Genomic DNA, 21,967 nt, shown 5'->3' with positions numbered 1-21,967 from the left:
GCTACGTAGTCGTTAGCTGGTATAGTTCTGTCCGCACCTCAGTAAAATGTGATTCCATGTGGGTAATCGGACTAGTGGACCCTCGATCTTGTAAATCTTCGGACTGGTGGGTCGTCGGAGTAATGAACAATCAAACTAATGGACCATGACCGGTTGTGATGGCTCAGTGTAGAGTGTTCGATTCGTAAGCGGGAAGTCGTGAGTTCGAGCCCCGTTCGTGTCATGGCCGCGTCAAATCTATAGGTAGCGATTTCTCCTTTGCTAAAGAAGTGAGAATCGTGAGTCTTTCGGCCCTTGGCACTAAGCATGGGTCTAAATTTGTGGTACTTCACATACAACATGTGACGATTCAATACGAGTGAAAAATTCTCGACGGAACGTCAACCAAACATCCAACCAACCACTTATCCCAATGAAAGAAATATGAAAGTTACTAAGTTCTGAGTGTAAAATTACCAGCTTATGCAATTCGCGAGTTTAGTCCTTTGACTGTTTCAACATGGTAATTAACTCAAATAAAGGTTGACATTCAGTGCTAGAAATTTATACTACGCAGATATTTTTTTTATTAAATAAACATTTCATACTTTTATTCCACAATAGTCAACCCCTGGACTCCATATTTGATATTTATTTTCAACATTTGGTATTTACCTGATAATTTAAATATTTACATTATGTTGCACCGTATTTGGTCGAAATTTAATAAATTGTAACTTAAATTATTTTGAAGATATATTTTTCTACTGTAGTTCACATCCGATATTCATTTTGCATGAAGTATAGACTTAGAAGTTTTATTGAAAACACACTTATATTTATTTTATATGTTTAATGATGACATTCTGCTGCAAACTCGTTCATTACCAACAAATCAATCTCTTCTTCTAAGTATTCTATTTAAATTCTACGACGTACAAATTGTTACGAGTTAATGACGTTTGGATAAGATTGATATCTTTTCTCATACAGAATCATTAACCTCGTTTTACAGTCTAGATATTAATGTTTTAGCAAACCGAGAACAAAGAACAGGAATTTCAATAATGACAATCACTAACTGTGTTCTTATGAAGAAGATGCTGACAGATATTGGCTAAGTTGGGTTTACCATTGGAACACAACAATACTTGTCCTTCTTTGAGGCCTTGAATGAACTTTTATCTTGATTTAAAGTTTACGTTTCTTCTATCTCCTTTTAGGTATATCTGACGAAAAAATAATGTTTGACATTCGATTAACTGAATTCGTGGTCTTAGAGGAGAGGGCACGTAGATAAGAGTTTCAACCCCGTATCATCTGCTCGTTACACTATGCAAAAATAGTATATTGATCTTGATTTATTGTTTAGTGTGTTTCCTAGTTTTAAACTTTATTTATCCCTGCATGGTCTGTAGTTTGGGTCCTTTTAAAACGTTTAATCATGTATTGAGCTATTGAAAAATAGATTCATGCATTTATCACAATGATTCAGCAATAATGCATCAATATTACACACTTTGGTAATTTTAAAGTATACAAAGGATAATTAATACACAATTATCATTTTGATTAACTCTTGTTATCTGAAAAGCTCCGTCAAATAGACATACACATTAAAGCATTTATGCAAGATTTAAATTGAAAAAAAAAATGTACATGTATATGTTTGTTGCATGTAGTTATAAATCTCCGTATTTATCCATATATTATCAAGGGTTTGCTTGGCATTTTATTTGTCATATGCCATATGAGTAAAAGATTCTCAAAAGGGATGTTAAAATATACTATCTATTGGAGTAATTTTTACTTTAAAAACTCTAAGGTAAGATTCTAATAGTAAAATTAACAATAGGAGAGAGAGAGAGAGAGAGAGAGAGAGAGAGAGAGAGAGAGATTAACAAATAAAGCAAAATATAGCGTTAACAAATAAAACAAAATATAGCCTTAACAAATAAAACAAAATATAGGCTTAACAAATAAAGCAAAATATAGTCTCAAGTTATTCGAGAGTTAACTTCCTAGCAGTCTAAAACATTAACCATAAATATTATTTTCATGTAGTTATAAAGAAATATTGCGAAAACTGTCTAGATTAGTAAAATTTATATTTTGTCTCCCTGGTTTACCAGGAAGTATGATTCTTTTCGTATTGTAAAAAGGCCAGATATACACCTATCATATTCAGGTAACAGTTAAGGTCCATCCTTTGTTCAAGAAAATCCCTGTTTGATATTTGTATTTAAAACTGATAAAATTTGTAAAGGTCAGCATGTTTTCATTAATATTATACAGTCAGTTTGATGCCAGAGACAAGCATATATTTTGAGACAATGATATGCATGTATTTTGGCTATATGACTATGATTGAACCACACCTTAGCACTGCGTTTAAGAGAAAATGAATTTCACAATTAAGACGCAGGTGGTTTTGCTCTTACCATTATACAAAGTGTACATATATCTGTGTTATTTGTATCCGAAAAGGGAAGATTGTTAAATATTACATGTTTTAAGCCTTGATCCCAGCCCCAGCACATATTCGTTTCCTTGAGAGCGTACCCTCTTACATGTAAATACTGGATGTTACCTCTCGAATATCCAGGAGTTCGAGTTTGACCTACTCTTCATTTTGTATTCCTTTTAGAAGTTAGGGCATTGATCACTATTCAATGTTTTAACCTTTTCTTATCTGAGAAATTTTGATTTGTTTAAGACAAATCCTGATATGAATACCTTTGGCAGCAGGCATAAAAATTAGATAACACCCAGAGGCCACCCTAAAATGTAGTTGATAAGTTGAAAGCAATAGGATTTCATTCTGTTCTAGAAATGTGATGTGGCTGCTTTTGATTTTTTTGGCTGTTACGGATGCAGTCCTTATTCTTGAAGGCTGCAAAAATGTTACAGTATGTGGTCAGTTGCCGTGGTCAGACTGGACTACATGCAGCCAGTCCTGTGGCGGAGGGTCACAGACCAGGAAGCGAGAGATCTGTGGTTTACCAGAATGGAACGAGGAGGAAGTAGAGGAACGTTGCAGGAAACCACTGCGGATAGAACACAGAGTTTGCAATGCGGAGTGTCTAAACGGCGGAATGTTCGTTGATATCTGCGTTTGCAAACCTGAAAATTCTGGTATGTGCTGTGAAAATGGTAAGTTCAAAAGCGAATCTGTTGCTCTACTCTTAGTTTTGTATTCTTTATCGAATTTATGAGATTGATTACTGTTCGTCATCTTCACTTTTCCTCATCGATAATTAAATTGATCAAACTTCAGAGTTTGCTATTAAGGTAAAACTTAAGGTAAAAAAAAATCTAATGAATTTTTGCATTAAAGGTTTATCTTTTGAGAGCCTTACAACATCAAAGGAAAAGGCATCTTCATTTCTCAGAAAAAGAGGAAGTCGGAGAAAGAGGAGGTCCACGGAATCTGATGACTTGCACATTGAAGAGGAATGTCATGAAGCAGCCTCTTGTAGTTATGAGGAAGTGAGAGAATGGACTAGTCGCATGCATGACCGCAGAAGTGTGGTACGTCCGGATTTGATATGTTATATTTGTTGCAGTCCTTATTTTTATTAGAAAGTACATGTATTTTCCGAAACATTCATCTACCTACAAGTATGCTTAGCACCCAGGACCGTTACAGTGAAGTTTTTTTTTAACTTGCCAACGCCTGTCACGAAATTCTACCTCCGTTTTTAAGGTCATATCCAAAAGACCCTTGATTGTCACATCTTAATACTGAGCGTTTGGCAAAGGGGCAATCACGACAAATGTTTACGTTTTATGTTTGATGCGGCTATGGTACGAGCGGGGCTCAAACTCACGACCTCTAGGTTACATAGTGAAAGTGCTACCAATGAAGGAACGCGACAGGTCAAACTTATTGAATACATAACAATCTAATGTTGAATCTGAATATTTTTCGTGGTTTTAGAAAGTGTAACTAATCTATTTAGTGGTTTTACGGCTTTAGCATCGAACTTGTTACATGTACAAACCATCAGTATATAACTATCAATGATATTTCATACCAAATTTATGATTACTTTTTCATCACATATTTATGTTGAAATATCTTCGAAGTTTTGATTGAATCTAAATATACGTATAGTTACAGTATAAGGACTTATTTATATTATTTATACTTTATTATCGTATGTTATAAATAGATTTTGTTTAAGTGAAAGTCTACTCTCATTATAAAATATTTGTAAGCTATCGCTATAGTAAAACTAAATATGAATATTTTCCTATAGCAAATCGATATCAAAGTGGGTTTTTTTTTCAAATCAAAGTGTTTAGTTTGTTGAAAAATTTATTCTGCTGAGATAAATTTCAAACTTACTCAATATATCAGTGAGCATTTACGCAAATACATGTATATCAAACACATTTTCGTATTACATATAAAACTTATACGGTACAAATTTTGATGCACCAGATTCTCATTTCGACAAATATTGTCTCCTCAGTGATGCTCAAGTCAAAAGTTTGGAAATTCGAAATAACAATAAACTTGTAAGAGCTAAAAGGAAAACTAAAGTGTCAAAAAATTGGAACCAAAATCGTCCAAGGATAAGAGCTATGTATGAGTGAGATAATCCTTAATAATGAAATGAAATTCTAAATTTTATCCCAGCAATTAAATATACATCCGTATTTTTAAGCTAGTAACGAAGTACTTACCTACTGGGCTATAGAGACCCTCGGGGACTAACAGTCCACCAGCAGTAACCTCGACCCAGGGGTCGTAATGTAAAACTTATACGGTACTAATATGTAATGTTTATTCTGATAGTAAATCCAAGTAGGTTTTATACAGTAAATCAAATACGCATTTTCTGTCCCCGTAATCGGAGATTTTAGGTATACAATTTTTAGTTTGTCCGTCTGTCTGTCTGACTGCAAACACTCTAACCTTGGTCATAACTTGAATGATGATACGGCTTTCATATTTCCCATCTATATTCCTTATGGCAAAGCCTTTCGTTGGGTACCAAAATTACTTTGCTACAATACGGTGTCATCAATGTTTTACAAAAACACATTGCTTTTAGTGTAGTTGTCATCATGATAGCATTATTTAGTCAGAGATGATAAATACATTATTATATCAAATCAATATGCCAGACTCGTTATATATTTATGCTATGTTCAATCTCGGGTCCAGCATGGAACTTAAACTTGAATTCAATGAAAGGTGAAGATAACGAACAGTGATCAATCTCATAACTCCTATAAGCAATAAAATATCTAAGTATGAAGCAGAAGTGGACGACTCTGTTGTGTCTTTTATTTCGAGTTCACAGGAGATTTTTCTTCTCAAGTATAAGTTTGTTTTTTGGTTTTTTTTTATTTTATAAATTCTGCTTCATCAGAAAATAAAAACAGGTCAGCTAACAATGGAGCACAATTCGTGCCCATTGGAATTCCAACAGACTGTTGGAAGACCTGATCACCAAAGACTACTAAGATATGGTCAGTGACGAACTCCAGTATATTCCTTTATTTCTCCTTCAGAGTAGTTGTGCGTGGAGCCAGAGTAGTTTTAACACCGTAATTTTTGGATCACTAATCATTGGATATGAATATTTCCGTTTTCCATTTCTGTTGAAGAAGCAACTGTCTATAATGTCAAACATTCTAGTTTTGAGAAAACCTTTGCGATTTTCAGGTTTACTAAAAGTTCCTTAGAATTGTTTTTAGAATCCACATTTGCTTCAGGCATATGTAGTGGCACAGTACGTTTGAAGTTTCTCCTTCACATATGTTCATATTTTCGTGAGGAGCAAAGATATAAAGGCTTGGTAGAACACTTACTGGATCCAGCAATGTATCTTTTTATGTAGTTTAGGAATACAGTATAGGTACGGTAACTCATATTCATCCGCCCAATTGACTGGGATATTAAATGTATCTAATACTGAAGCATGGTTTGTTATATAATAGAGAAAATATCAAAATCATACCCAAGAAAGAACAGAATCAAATGAAATGCTAAAATTTAATGTAAATTTAGGTTCCTTAATGCTATGTTCACAGTATCACGATTCGCGCCACGATTGAAATCGTGGTCTTCATCTTGGACTCAACGTGGTGATCCATTGCAAGGTGAAGATAACGAACAGTGATCAATCTTATCAGATCGTGAGGGTAGTCATGACAATCGTATCGATCGTAGACAATTTTTTTTCTACGATCAACACCACCAACACGATTAATGTTAATGGTTATCATTGCATGGTTATCATTGCATCAGATGTATTGTATCGTAACAAAGCGCAATGTAAAACTTATACGTTACCAATTTTGATGCACTAGATGCGCATTACGACAAATAATGTCTCTTCAGTGATGCTCAACCGAAATGTTTGGAATCCGAAATAACAATGGAGTTTTAGAGCTATTTTAGGGGAAAACAGTGTGCCAAAAAGGTGGAGTCAAATTCGTCTAAGGATAAGAACTATGCGTGAAGGAGATAATCCTTAATTTTGAAATGAATTTCTAAATTTTATAACAGCAATTAAATATACATCCGTATTTTCAAGCTAGTAACGAAGTACTTAGCTACTGGGCTGTAGAGACCCTCGGGGACTAACAGTCCACCAGCAGAGGCCTCGACCCAGGGGTCATAATGTAAAACTTATACGGTACCAATTGTGATGCACCAGATGCGCATTTCGACAAATAATGTCTCTCCAGTGATGCTCAACCAAAATGTTTGGAATCCGAAATAACAATATTGCATCTAATCGTGCTCCCAAATCGTGATGCTACCAGTGAATCTTTTATAAAGTAATCACCAGGCTTTATTGAAATGTCCCATGATTTGTTACGATAACATCATGTCCCAATGATCTGGGTCTAGGTAACAATATGCAAGCATATGCATACTTGTGTGTTAGGGAAAGGGATTAATTTTCGTGCTTCAAACTTTGCTCAGTATCGGGCATTATTAGTTTCCAAAACTGCGAGAGCCAACCAACTCGTAGAAGAGCATAACTTTGGATGAAGTTTATTTGTTTTTAACATGTGCCTTGTAAGTTAATTTTCTTAAAACAGTATGAGATACTACCCAGAAAATAGAAAGACTTAACGAGAAGGATTGTATGTGTACATTGATGGTTTGGATAATTCTGAACTCATTGCACTTAACAGTGCCAGTGGATGAAAGACAGGCGATGCGGGGGAAAAAAGATGTGGATCAGAATACCGCTGTGAGACTAACGGTGATTGTTCTAAGTACAGTCATTATCAAGCTTGGTGTACAGGTAAGAACACACACAGTAATCTGTAGTTAAAATAATATTGATTTTGTCATTCTAATTGATGGCATACATTTGTATATTTTTCTTATAGCTCTTTAAACGTTTTGATGCTATTCATATTATATTTTGACTATGGATTACTCCGTTTACCTGAGCAAGATATCGGGCTTACGGTGTGTGTGACCGCTCAACAAGGGATGCTTACTCCACTTAGGCATCTGCTCCCACCTCTGGTATATCCAGTTGTCCGTGTTTGTCCAATTCTTAATTTTGTATTCCTTATAGGAGTTATGAGATTGAGCACTACTTTTATCTTCAAATTTTCTTATACATGCATTAATATTTTGTACGTTATTATAATAAGCTTCTAAAATTAATTGTTATTATCAATGAAAATAAGCATGTGACTATCCAAGTTATAGGGGCATGAACACGTTTAAACTGAAAATTTTCAAATTCTGTTTTTGTATTTTTAATGTTTAAAATGCTTAACTAAGACATTTCTAATGGTCAGCAAAACAATTAATGGCAGTTGTCAAGGTGCATGGGTGATACAGAGGTCACAATTTTTTGTTATGTAAACAAGGCTCGTGCCCTGTTTTTGTTTACAACTTTACATGTAAGCTAGATATACCAATAAAGGTTCGTTTAAAACAGATTATTCAATTTCCAAGTTCATTCTGAACATAAGGTATTATTTTTTCTAGTGTCTAGCACATCTCATTTTGTTTTTAAAATGCTATTTTCTATCACGCGATCTATATGTAAACAAAAACATGGCACGAGCCTTGTTTACATAACAAAGAATTATGAGTGCTGTATCTCATTCGTAATGCAAGCATCACCATGCAATGTAGACATACATGTATCATGAATCTCGGAGTCTTTGTTTTACAATGGAATATATAGGAAACTTTGGTCAAACTCATATTTAAGCAAAACAAGTGCACAGTATGGCATTATGATATGCTTGCATCTTCCAGGAAATATCTAAAGTTTTACAGCGGGATAATTATGTAAAAACAATTTTTGATTAATCTTCTCAATAATCGCAGGGGAATATTTTGTTAAATAATATACAAACAGCTATATTTACTGCAGAGTCAATAACATATTCCTCAGACTTAGGTCGGGACCGTAGGAGAGGTTTAGCGTTTGACATAGGAATACATGAGAAATACATTTTCTTCAAAACCTTAAAGACTCTCACAAGGACAGTTTTTCAAATTAATATACAAGCACCCTAACATAGTAGAGATGCGGTAGCTTAGTGTTTGTAGGGTTCGCTTCGTGACAAGGAGGGCGTAAATTCGAACCTTGCTCCTACTATGACGGTGTAATCCTAGGAATCGTGTCCGTGTTTGCCCTACTCATAATTTTGTTTTCTTTCTAGGATTTATAGGGTTTGTCGCTGTGTGTTATCTTTACCCTAAAGTAGAATTTCCGTTGGTTTTATGGGTCCTTTTTCTTTATAAAAAGCATTTTGTTAATTGCTTTTATATAGGTTAATGTCCCTCTCGAGAATTTTTTTTACTCATATGGAGACGTCAAAAAGAATTGTCAAAACAAATTCTGGGTTTGTAATGAAAAACAAAGCAATATTGAACAATTTCTATAACTAATTCAGGATGCCCACGTATCGTTTTTGTATATGTTGTCAATGTTTGTTTTAGCTAGAGGTAAAATTAGCGGCTTCTCCCTTAAAATGAAGTAAACAATAATGTTATCGCATGGAATCCTCTTCAATCATATTTTATGCGTGTCCTGCAGAAGAAAAAAGAAAGACATTGCATATAAGCTGATATAATTATATAACGAACAGTGATCAATGTCATAACTCCTAAAAGCAATACAAAAAAAAAGTTTGACAAACACGGACCCCTGGATATACCAGGGGGGGGGGATCAGGTGCCTAATCCCATGTCGACCGTGGAACCCATATTTTGATAAGGAAAACGGAGTAAGAAGAGCCTAACAATCGGAATGAAAAACGTCAGACAGCATTTGATCCAATAAAATGTTGTATTGGCAAATTAGATCATTATATAACGACCATAGAATTTGTGAAATGCTGACTTTAATAGAGACTGTGAGAACTCCTGTAGCATCTACTTGTTTGTCAGTAGCCTGCCTCGATTTAAAAACTGATCATACGCAGAACAAGCTCTTGTGTATCAATCAGTTGAGAGACATACACACCATATATAGGTGATAATGGAATACCCGGTAGTGCTACAGAGATATGGGAAGTTGACGATAGAGACGATAAAATCATCACGTTTGTCATAAAACTGAATTGTTTGTTTGCCGTTAATATTTCTTTGTATCCAGCAAATATCTTTGTTTGTAAGGCCATCTCACAACTCCTATAAGGAATAAGAAATAAAGAGTTGGGCAAACACAGATCCTTGATCTCATAACTCATATGAGGAATACAAAATTAAGAGTTAGATAAGCATGGACCCCTGGATATTTCAGGGTTGTATACCAATGTCATTGAAAAAAAAAACATCACAGAGTCTTCCAGGGGTCCGTGTTTGCCCAACTATCTATTTTGTATTGCTTGTGGGAGTTATGAGATTGATCACTGTTCGTTATCTTCACCTTGCATTTAGATATTTCATTGAACATACATGTTTTCGGCAGACTAACAACTCAACTTTATGTCAAATAGGATGATTGCAGCTTCTCTATCGTCAACTTCCCATATCTATGTTACATATGGTATTCATGTCTCTCAAGTGATTCGATACGCATGAGCTTGTTCTGCATATGGTCAGGGTTTTTTTTAATATGGAGACAAGCTGCTGGCAAATACGTTGAAATTGTAGAAATTTTGCAACTTCTATAGTCATTATAACAATCCAACTTACCAATATAGCATGGAATTGGATAAAATGCTGTTTGACGCATTTCATACCAATGGAGGCAATTCTTTACACATTAATTTTGACTACCGATTACTCTGTTAACCAGATTGAGATATAGGGCTCGCGGTGGTGCGATCGGTCGACAGGGGATGCTTTCTCCTCCCGACCCCACCTATGGTACATCTAGCCATCCGTTTATCCCTATTCGTAATGATTTATTTATATAGGAGCTGTGAGACTAATCACTGTTTTTTGTAACCTTTTCAACGTGCGTTTTCAGGGAATTTAACATTTGATCGTATTACTTTTGTATTGAGTAAAATTATTAAAGGTGCAATAAAAATCAACCTTATGTAGTATAAGACTTATTCATTTGCTCGTTGGTTGGTGAATTCCTTGATAGCAGTGCGATTCATTGGACACGGAAAAAATGAAAATAATTTTATTCATTCCAGAAAAATGTACAGAGGCACGTAAGTCATTCATTTTCATTAAGAAAAGACTATAGTTATTTTCTTATTTTTAAGATCCAACAACATATAATTCACAATAAAAACTTCTTTCAAGTGAATATTGGTTGTGGGGAAGTTTATTGGGTGTAGTTTATTTATAATGTACTCTAAAAGATGGTTTTGTTGTTGTTTGTTTGGCGTCTAGTCAAGGATATTTCACTTATATTGAGACGGCACTAACTGTAAGTGAAAACCAAAGTAGCACTCAGGGCAATAACCATGGAAGTTCGTTGTCATGCCAACGCCTGGCGCGACACGGGACTTCCGCTTTTAAGGCCATATCTGAAAGACCCATGATTTTCATTTCTAATTGCCAAGCGTTTGGCAAAGGACCAATCATTACCTATGTTTCCATCTTAGGTTTGACGCGATTATAGCACAAGTGGTGTTCGAACTCATGGCATCCCGGTTACACTTTACGAAGCAAACACTCTACCATTGACCAAGCGCGACGGATTTAAGATAGCCTTAATATCAGTTGACAACTGTGGAGACATTGTACGAAGAAGGTGTCTTATCTTTCATTCGATCATGACGTCAGTAGTTAGTGTATAGAAATGAATTACACCGTTGTTCAAGGCAAAGCTTGCCATCACACCAAATTTCATTTTCTAAATATGGACTGATGTCTATTACTATACGCAGTGATTTTGTATTATTTGCTAAAATTATCAGAGGCAATATTCTTAAAAATCCGAATTAATTATCTTTGCACTATGTAATATATTATGTTTTTATACCTCAGAATGCTTTTGCTATATACAAGTTAGGTGAATAAACTTGCTATTTCTCTGGATAACGCTAGCCGTGAAATAGTTTCTGAACTATCTGCCCTAGGGAAATAGTCTCGAAATTATTTACCGGATCCTATATTTTCCCGCGTTTTCTTTTCTGTGACGTCAAAGTCTGATAACTGTAATTGGTTTACCACTCGGATCACCTCGGTCGATTCCATTTAATGCCGAATGTTAGTTTACTTCACTTTGGTATGTCTGACACAAGCAAAGTCTACTTTTGTCAAAGAGGATAAATTTGCCGCCACAGCCATGAATTGGTGTGCCTCGTTATACGCAGTGGTTTTGTTTTATTTGCTAGAAATATGCAAACTAGTATTCGTAAATAATCCAAAGATTGGATCAAAATTATATATATTCAAATGTATATAATGTGTGTGTAAGTAGCACATGTACATTAATTGCATTGAGTATTAATATATCAGATGTGAATACGATAGTTTGTAATTTGTAATTCGCAAATGCTGCAGGACCACAATGGAAACTAGCTATATGCTAATTTGTGTAATCCTGGATAAATAAAGGCTATTATTATTATTATTATTATAGCCAATGTCATAAACTGCCCAGATGGAGTACAAGAACTTAATTTCACTAAACTGACGGAAAATATAACTTTCTCATCATTTGATCATCTTCCTGGTATATACGGACAAAGTTGTGACGGCGAGAGATTGACGGTCAACTTTCCAGAGACAGAACTCACGTGGAGTCGTGAAATACACACTATTACAATGACGGCTAATGATAGCCGAGGACATTCCACCTCGTGTGTTCTTAGTGTCAAAATCAATGGTAAATATAATGTATTGTGTTTGAAATAAGATAGGTATAGTCAATGCAATTCGGTATCAAATGTGAAATGTATGTTATAATGTCATCATGTAATGAAGAATAGCAAGTTAAGATTGCAATAAAAGTTCATTTTCTGATCTTTGTCATATTCATAAATGTTCTAATGTTGTATCTCAATAAATTTCGAATCAATTTTCTTATTTTGACGCTGTCATTATAGATATGATCCCACCATCGTTCTTGGATTGTCCTTCACTGACCATTGTGCAGTATGGTTCTGATGGCGGTTCTGTTGTTACATGGTCACCTATACATGCTGAAGATAATTCGGGAAACGTCACAGTCTCAAGTAGCAACAGTAACGGGGAATTTATGAAGTTTGGAAGTCATTTAATTTCCTACAACGCAACTGATGAATTCGGAAACACTAACCAGTGTAACTTCACTGTCACTGTGAAGAAATTACCAAGTATCTAGTTATATATCTTGTCCATATGAAGTATATATAAATCGCACAATTCAGTTTGTTTTTGTGGGTGGAGTATAACTAAGGCAGTACATTTACACGTTCTTTTATGTAATCATATATCTTTTCCATGTAAATGGTATATAAATATATACATTAAACAATGGACATTTTGTGAGGAAACTAAAACTAGAGCAGTAACTTCTTCATAAAAAACGTTTATTATGTAAAATTGCCTCAACAATGAAAGCACTGGGTTTTTGTTTTTTTTAAAAGATTACAATTTGAATGGTCTCATTACAGAAAGCGTATGTAATATCCCACCACAAGTATTTCATGGAGTAATATCGTGTCATGACGGTCATACTCTGACTTGTGGTATAGACCATTGCGAAACAGGATATCTTCAGACAAACGCCACAAATCACGTTTGTAGCAACGGGATTTGGAAACCACAGTTCTCGGCAGAATTTGTCTCGTTGAGTTGTATTAGTAAGCATGTTAAAACAAAGTACTTGGTGTTCCATATAAAAATTGGATATAACGTATTATTCGTACGAATTCACATACATTGCTATTCCTAATTATAGAACCGGAACCGACTCATTTGGAAAGAAACTACACATTTAGATTCACTTGTCCCAACCTGAAGTTCAGTCCCATTGCCCTAAGAGATTGCATAAAGCAATTAGGTCTTTGTCCAACGGGTGATATTTTACTCTGTGACAAGCCTTTCCAGCGGATAGAAGGAAAACACCTCTCCTCTAAAGATCTCCAGATCTGGACAACACTGGAGGGAATATTGCCGTGCGTTGCCTTACACACTCTCCTTTCTGTAAATAGTTACGACGAGAAAATATATCAATCAAATTTTATTTCTTTGCATGTAGGTATGAAGCAAATAAAGATGATCTTATGAACAGAATGGATGACCACGGAAAGTCCATCGCCGCTTATTTTGAATATGGAAAATTCAAACAAATATGTCATCAACTCAAGTGCCAATTTAAACACTTCAAAACTGATCCCATCCGAGAAGTTTGCGGAAATGGGGCAGTTGAATTCATACTGCATGAAAAAAGAATATGCCGTAAGTTTATATTATTTATTGACATGATTCATGTATATGGCTTAAAAGTGTTCGCAGACACATAATAATATATGTGTAGCAATGTTAAAGAAAAAATCCTAAATCCCCCGGTATATCCAGGGGTCCGTGTTTACCCAACTATCTATTTTATATTCCTAATGAAAGTTACAAGATTGATCACTGTTCGTTATCTTCACCTTTCATTTGATGGTTTCTAAAATCCCAGTACGTTTGATAGCTTTTGTTAATGCTTCATTGAAACTCTTGATATGGTCAGGGAAATGTGGACCTGGTTGGTTCTATGATGGTGGTGATTGTGTCCAATGTTCGGAAGGATTTTATCAGGATCAGTATGGCCAAAGTGGATGCAAAAAATGTCCTGATGGAACCACATCACTCATGGGAACATTTATTAAGTCAAGATGTAAGTATGCCTATTAGAAGGTCAATCGAAACATCTTAACATTATATGTTAATTTGATCATTTACAAAAGAAATATTCTTAGAATATAATATGTTCGCAAAGCTCTTTGAATATTGACATTTTATATGTTGTTTTACGACTTATTCTGGATATTTCACCCCCATAGCGACATAAATTGCCATATATGAAGTATCATCACATGTGTGGAGGTTAAAAAAGGTAATATCCTAATTGAAAGATTTGTGGCCTTCACTTCTAATATTGGTCGCTTGGCAAAGAACCAGTCATTATCTAGTGTACTAAGCTCTTGGATTTTAATCTTGCCGGTGTGGTTGATAATCAGACCGAGGCTACTAAATTACTAAATTAAAGCGACTTGTCAAGGTTTTCGTAGAATGAACTAGGTGTTGTCACAGAATATATTCAAAACAAAAGGCAACATGCATTTCATTTCATTTCTGTTTACAGGCTTTGTGAAAGTCATAGTTGAGAAGCAGACCTCATCCTTTAATACATTAACGATAGTAGGGATATCGATATCGGGGTCACTACTGATTGTTTTCATTGTCTTGATTGTGATGGTCAACAAATGGAGAATGTCTGCCAATAGAACGAATTCTGATAATAATTTAAGAACTGAAGAACATACACACCATACTGTTTTTGACGAAACATTATCCGAAGTATATGACGAAATAAAAGAAGACAGAGTAAGTATCAGTGCATTATTTCAAAATATCAGTTGATTTATTAGTGTTTCATCATAAAAAGGTGAAGATAACGATTAGTGATCCAATCTCACAACTCTTATGAGGACTATAGAAATAATAGTTGAGCAACACGGACCCCTGGACATACATGTACCAGATGTGGGAGCAGATGTATGGGAGGAGTAAAAATCCTCTGTCAACCAGTCACATATGACGTGAGCCCTATATCTTAATCATATAAACGGAGTAATCCGTAGTCAAAATTATGTACTATATCATATAATATATTATGCTATATTGAATATTTTATTCATATGTCGATATGATATACTATACTATATTATACTATAGTTATATTGAATATTTCATTCACATATTTTCTCTCACATTTGTAAAGCGCTTTAGAGAACTAATGTTGATAGAGCCCTATATAAATCTGTTAATTACAATTACAATATATCTAAATGTCGAGTTGATGGCAACAGCAGGATATTTTTTTCTTCTCCTGTAGAAGCTTCTCAATTCAAGGTGAAAATAATGAACAGTTATAAATCTCAGAACTCCTATGAGGAATACAAATGTACATCATGGATATGCCAAAGGTGGAATTAAGTGCCAAGGAGGACTAAGTATCCTCTGTCGACCGTCACACCCTCCGTGAGTCCTATATCTTGATCATGTAAACGGAGTAACCTTATTCAAATTCAGTGTTGTAAGAACGGCCCAACAGTCAGTATAAAACACGTCAGACAGGATTTGGTCCAATGATAGGTCATATTAGCAAGCTAGATCATTATAGCGACTAGGGAATTTGCAAAATGCTGACTTTGAACGAGAATGGTGAAACCACTGTAACATCAACTTGTTTGTCAGTAGCCTGCCTCGATTTAAAAACTGATCATGCTCAGAGCAAGCTCTTGTATATCGATCAGTTGAGAGATATAAACACCAAATACATGTGATAATGGAATAGCGCTACATAATTGTGGGAAGTTGACGATCGAGAAGCTGAAATCACCCCGTTTGTCATAAAGTTGAGTTGTTAGTTTGCCACTAATATCTACTTTCAATAATTATCCACGTATAACATAGCTACATATATATGTAAGTATGAAGCAGACGTAGAGGACACTGATGTCTTTTATTTCGAGTTGTTAATAGTTATATCATCGTCGATATATCTAAATTTCTAGTTGAATGCCACAAGAGATTTTTTCTTCACTCATGTGGAGACGTCATCATTGCCGATGAAGGACTGTAAAATTTAAGCCTATGTTCCATGCTTACGACCTTTCAACAGGGAGGGACCTTTCTCGTGTCATACCTGCTGTGACATGGGGACTCGGTTTTTGTGGTTTCATGCGATGGACCGCCCCATTTAGTCGCCTCTTACGACAAGCAAGGGATACCGAAAGCCTATTCTAACCCAGATCTCCACGGAACGCGTGGAATAAGAGTGTATTTAACAAAGCAAATTATTGGATGACTGATCACTAGATACGTATATTTCCTTTTTCCATTTTGTTGTAGAAGCAACTGTCTATGGCGTCAAAATGTCCAGTCTTTAATTTATCGTGAGGATTAGTCGTATAATGTGCTGGAAAGTCATACTTTTTTGTGTTATTGATTTGAGAAAAGTTTTGCATTTTCAAATTTACTAAAAGATGTTTAGAATTATTTAGCATCCGCATTTGATTTATACCACCTCTGGTATATGTTGTGGCACAGTGCATTTGACGCTTCTCCTTCAGAGCTGTTAATATTTTTGTTAGGAGCAAAGATGGGGTTTGATAGAACATTTACTCTATCCAGCAATATATCTTTCTTTGTAAGGGTTTTTAGTGAAGTTCAGGAATGCAGTATAGATAGTACGAAAACTCATTCAATCACACCATTGACTGGAATACTAAACGTGTCTAAACATGAGGCATAATTTGAAGGATTTCATCTTTTGAAAGGGCAGTTGTATAAGTACGATTAACGAATGTAAAATTAATACGAAGAGTTTGGTCAATCTCTCTTAGGGCATGTTTATTTCTCCTCCGCACCTGGTCCCACCTTTGGTATGCCCATGGGTTCGTGTTTGTCCTTCTCTTCATTTTCTACTCTTTATAGAATTCCTGAAATTGTTCACTGTTCCTAGTCTTCACCTTTTCGTGAGAATGATCACTGTTCGTTATCTTCATTTGTTCATAGAGGAAATGAAAGTACTGAGAAGAGATAGGCTGATTTGTACAATGCAATGATACTGTATGGGTCAAGTACTGTCTGGCGTGTTTCATATCGATTGTTCGGCCGTTCTTGGCACACTGATTTTGACTACGGATAACTCCGTTTACCTGATCACGATATAGGGCTCACAGCGGGTGGGACCGGTCGACAGAGGATGCTTACTCCTCCTAGGCACCTGGTCCCACCTCTGGTGTGTCCAGGGGCCCGTGTATGTCCAACTCTCTATATTGTTCTGCTTATATGATATTGATCACTGTTCGTTATCTTCACCTTTTATGAATATTAAAGTTATAATAGTACTACTAGCATATTAGATAATAAGTTTCAACAACTTGCTGTAATTGCCGAGTCATGGAAAGAATAAAATATTGGAGAACTTTTCAAATCAATTATCAATTATCATATATGAAAAGGTGAAGATAACGAATAGTGATCACTGAAAGGTGAAGATAACGAACAGAGATCAATATCATATAAGCAATACAATATAGAGAATTGAACACAACTCCTGTAAGAAGTATATAAGACGATTTCCTTATTTGATGAGATTTTTGATGAAATGAAAGGAGGAGATAACGAATAGTGATCAATCTCATTATCCCTATAAAGAATTCAAAATTAAGAATATAATAAACACAGACCACTGGACAAGCCAGACATGGGATCATGTACCAAGGGGTTGTGAGCATCCCCCATTGACTGATCACAGTAAGCCCTATATCTTCATCAGATAAGCGGAGTAATATGTAGTCAACTTCAGTGTAATATGAACGGCCTAATAATTGATATGATACACGCCAGACAGCATTTCACTCAATGACAGTATCTATTGGTAAATAAATCATTATAACGATAATAAAATTTGCGAAATCCTGACTTTAAACAGACTGTTGAACATCCTGGCTATAACATCAATTTATTGTCAGTAGCCTGCCTCGAGTTTAAAAATGATCATACGCAGAACATGATCTTGCGTATTGAATCAGCTGAGGGATATAGATAGCATGGTCGTGATAATGGAATATTGCTATATGGATAATGGAAGTTGATGTAGAAGCTCAAGACATCCCGTTTGTCAGAACGTTGAGTTGTTACATGTGGTTTGCCGTTAAATTTATGTTCAATGAAATATCCGAGTTCGACGTGATTGTTTTATCTTCTAAATGAACACTTCCCTTGGCACGCAAAAGATCGATTCCCTGATGTTCGAAAAAGTGTAGGCTCACTGGGGGCCGTCAGGGAAAATCAAACACTCACAACCAAACATAATTGAATTAGTTAACCGCCGTAATGGCTGAAATATTGCCAAAACGGCGTTAAACACCAACCAATCAATCTAAATGAACACTTAATATAGTTGTTCGACGTAGTTAGATTCTTTTTTGTAAGAATGACTCATAATTGGACTGTTCAATTGATGAAATTACCACATCTTGCAGTGATATCCACGTATATAATATGGTAAACCTTTTTGCTACAATTAATTACAAAGTTGTTTTGATATGTGAAAAACACATTTATATCAACAATATTGACGAAGAATAATGTTTGTTTTTTCCTTTATGATGTATCACAATACTCAGAACAAATATATTTAAAGGGAAAGGCAACCCAAACCACATTATTGCTTTTATGAATAAAGTATTACTTACTGATATAGTTTGCCAATACATCCTATCATTGGGTCAAATGCTGTCTGAAGTGTTTCATACCGATTGTTATGCTGTTCTTGGCAAATTGATTTTTACTACGGATAACTCTGTTTACCTGACCAAAATATAGGGCTCACGGCGAAGGTGAGCGGTCGACACGGAATGAGTACTCCTCCTAGGTACCTGATCCCACTTCTGGTGTGTCCAGGGGTTCCTGTTTGCCCAACTCTATATTTTGTATTGCTTGTAGGAGTTATGAGATTGATCGATGTTCGTTGTCTTCACCTTTCATACCGTGTACAGGTATCATCTGTTTTCATTTTCTTACCAACACAATGAGTGAACAAATGTATACATGGTACACTGATGGTGTGACATAGCAATAGAGGAAGATATCTCTGATATATATTTATTTCAGGTAAAGTCAGCAGTTGATAATGCACTATGTCTATCAGGTCCAATGGTTTCTCCGCCTACTTGTTTACAAACTTCCAAATCACGCGATATTTCCCCAACCCACGCGGTCTTTGTAACCTACGCTACGTGTTTGAAAAGGTGTCACAAACCATGTGCTTGGTATCGAAACACGAGAGTCTTTTAGACGAAAGGTGAAGATAACGAACAGTGATCAATCTCATAACTCCTATAGGCAATACAAAATAGATAGTTGGACAAACACGGATCCCTGGACACACCAGAAGTGGGATCAGGTGCCTAGGAGGAGTAAGCATCCCCTGTCGACCGATCGCACCCGCCGTGAGCCCTATATCCCGATCAGGTAAACGTAGTTATCCGTAGTCAACATCAGTGTGTCAAGAACGGCATAATCGGTATGAAACACGTCAGACAGCATTTGACCCAATGGTAGGTTTATTGACGAAATAGATCGTTATAACGATCATAGAATTTGCGAAATGCTTACTTCAGTCGAGACTGTTGATACCCCTGTATGTCAGTAGCCATAATACATACTTTAACGAACTAAATGTTTATGACACTGCATCGGTATTTTGACAGAAACGAAAATGGGTGCGAAGAAAACCCTAATCCATGTTGTAGAACCCCATTGTTTGGAATATTTCATTTGACGATAGGTTTCATTGATTAAATGACTGTTAAACTCTAATAATCGTGCGCATGCGCCCAGCGCTTACAAGTTTTAACTGAAAATCAACCATGTTTGTTTTGTAGGTGTTCGAGGGATACATAAATCACAAACCGGGAATATCAGATACAGATGGTGGATATGAATCTCTTCCAGAGAGGCAACACGTTGAAAACCCTTATACGAGAATGAGTTGGAGGAACTACTGATAGAATGTTAAATAGAATATTTGGTAGTTTTAATAGTATACATTGCTATATTTTATTCATTAGTTAGCATTTGTCTACATATGTTTATCATATCTGTTTATATATAGCTGCTATAAGATATTGTGATCAATTCATTTTCACATATATAAATTGTTCTGGAAGTGATGTTCGTATTGGCAAGATTTTTGTGATAGCAATAAATGTACACACCACATTGTGGTCCACTATCCTCCAAACACTCCAAGGCAGAATCCACCGACTTAACCAGTTGGACCCCTTAAAAGGACTGGTTCACGATTTGTGATAAAAATATTTTTCATTTTCGATGTTAAACATTAAAAATATGTCATTCAATGTTGACAGCAAAATTTTTGACCTTCTGAATGCAAGAATAAAAGCAATATTTTAACCTTAAATATGTGTTGTGTAAACAAAGACTCGAGTATTTTTATGTATATAAACAAACAAGTTAAATATTGATTGTGTAATATAAACCATCTTCATTTTGCATAGTCACAAATTTTAACTTTTAGATGACATATTTTACCCCAAAAATACTTGAAATGTGAGGATATGATAAACTTAGATCGATATCCATTTCTTTTGAAAATTTCGTTGTTTACAGAACAAATAATAAACTCTCTAAAATGAGCTTCTGTGATAATGCATAACCATAATTTTTATGTGAAATCTTTTAAACACATTAGACCGTAGATTTTGATCATTAAAAGTGACAAAGAAAATGTCATGGAAAATCGTGATTCAGTCTCTTCAATACCTGGCTAGGTTTCATTAATGTCATTGAAACAAAGTGAGTTGATGGTCGTACAAAGCCCTAATGATTTTTGTTACGATTGCGAACATTATCCGCTATATCGAGTTCACTGTAGAAATGTCCACCCCCAAAAATAATTTATTGAATATCACAGTCACACTTACAAATGGGGAAAGTGAGTTCGATCTCCACACTAAGCCCACTGACTGATGTTTTTTACCTCCAAGAGTAGGGTAAGCATGGACCCCTGGACATACCAGAGGCGGAATCGGGTGACTAGGAGGAGTAAGCATCCCCTGTCGACCTATCACAGCGGCCATGAGCCCTATATCTTAATCAGGTAAACGGAGCAATCCGTAATCAAAATCAGTGTGTAAAGAATGCTGTAACAATTGGGAAGAAACACGTCAGATAGCATAACATTCACATAATCGTTTTTTCATATTTTAGTGGCTATCTTGGTAAATCAATTGTAAACAATATTGATAGTTCATAGCGTTCATTTTTATGTAACTGCTTTTGTTCAAAAATGAGAGAGAAATAGATATCAACTCGTGCCTGGTGACAGTCAGGACAAACAATTATCTCGTGCTCATTTTCGTCAACAGTTATCACCTCTTTCTAGTTTACATAATTTCTAAATAAGTAATCAAGCTCCTTCATAATTGGAAGACCTCCTACATGTACATGTACCTGGACTAACCGGAAAATGGGTATCTTGCCTGATTGAAATGAGCGTTTAACCCCAGTAAACAAGCTCTACCCAGAGTTATCGTTCGTTAAACTCCATATACCTCTGCCAGTCAGAGTTCAGTCAAATTGCCGTCCTCATTCACCTCATGGACACTACTGTATAACCAAGAAAGTGTATGAAAGTATAGATGGCACTATCTAGTATCCGTTCTTTTATGCTAATAGTGGGATGTTTCGACGCAAGAGGGGCTATCACAACTACGGCTAAATGTAACATAAAGATGATAAACAAATTATTGTTTTGTCAATATTTTCAGAGCATTATGCTGTTAATATGACACTACAGGTGACGTTGCTGTAAATACTGGTGACCTGGGGTTTTGATGC

General features: G+C 35.5%; 1 protein-coding gene across 2 annotated transcripts; it reads left to right on the top strand.

The window, feature by feature from the left end:
• Positions 1-2,765: 2,765 nt before the first annotated feature.
• On the top strand, positions 2,766-20,599 carry LOC125651667 (uncharacterized). 2 transcript variants are annotated; one of them, XM_048880374.2, is made up of 12 exons: positions 2,766-3,132; positions 3,317-3,510; positions 7,144-7,256; positions 10,579-10,596; positions 11,979-12,224; positions 12,445-12,693; positions 12,994-13,182; positions 13,281-13,497; positions 13,581-13,780; positions 14,058-14,204; positions 14,673-14,914; positions 19,990-20,599. In XM_048880374.2, the coding sequence occupies exons 5-12, from the start codon at positions 12,164-12,166 to the stop codon at positions 20,110-20,112; spliced, it is 1,428 nt and encodes a 475-aa protein (XP_048736331.2). In that variant the 5' UTR covers positions 2,766-3,132; positions 3,317-3,510; positions 7,144-7,256; positions 10,579-10,596; positions 11,979-12,163; the 3' UTR covers positions 20,113-20,599. The 2 variants fall into 2 exon arrangements, with proteins under 2 accessions (XP_048736331.2, XP_056023164.1); XM_056167189.1 differs by lacking the exon at positions 12,994-13,182 and having other exon boundaries at positions 19,990-20,598.
• Positions 20,600-21,967: the final 1,368 nt, after the last annotated feature.

The sequence above is a fragment of the Ostrea edulis genome, chromosome 5 (genome assembly GCF_947568905.1).
Source record: "Ostrea edulis chromosome 5, xbOstEdul1.1, whole genome shotgun sequence".
NCBI classification, from domain to species: Eukaryota; Metazoa; Mollusca; class Bivalvia; order Ostreida; family Ostreidae; genus Ostrea; species Ostrea edulis.
This window is presented reverse-complemented; position numbering and strand designations above follow the sequence as displayed.

What these genes read in the sequence shown, in the direction of transcription:
- LOC125651667 (XM_048880374.2), top strand. Translation starts at nt 12,164, where the DNA reads ATGACGGCTAATGATAGCCGAGGACATTCCACCTCGTGTGTTCTTAGT. An exon ending in TCTTAGTGTCAAAATCAATG is followed by an intron (nt 12,225 to 12,444) that starts GTAAATATAATG and finishes CTGTCATTATAG; the next exon opens with ATATGATCCCACCATCGTTC. An exon ending in ACGAAATAAAAGAAGACAGA is followed by an intron (nt 14,915 to 19,989) that starts GTAAGTATCAGT and finishes TTTGTTTTGTAG; the next exon opens with GTGTTCGAGGGATACATAAA.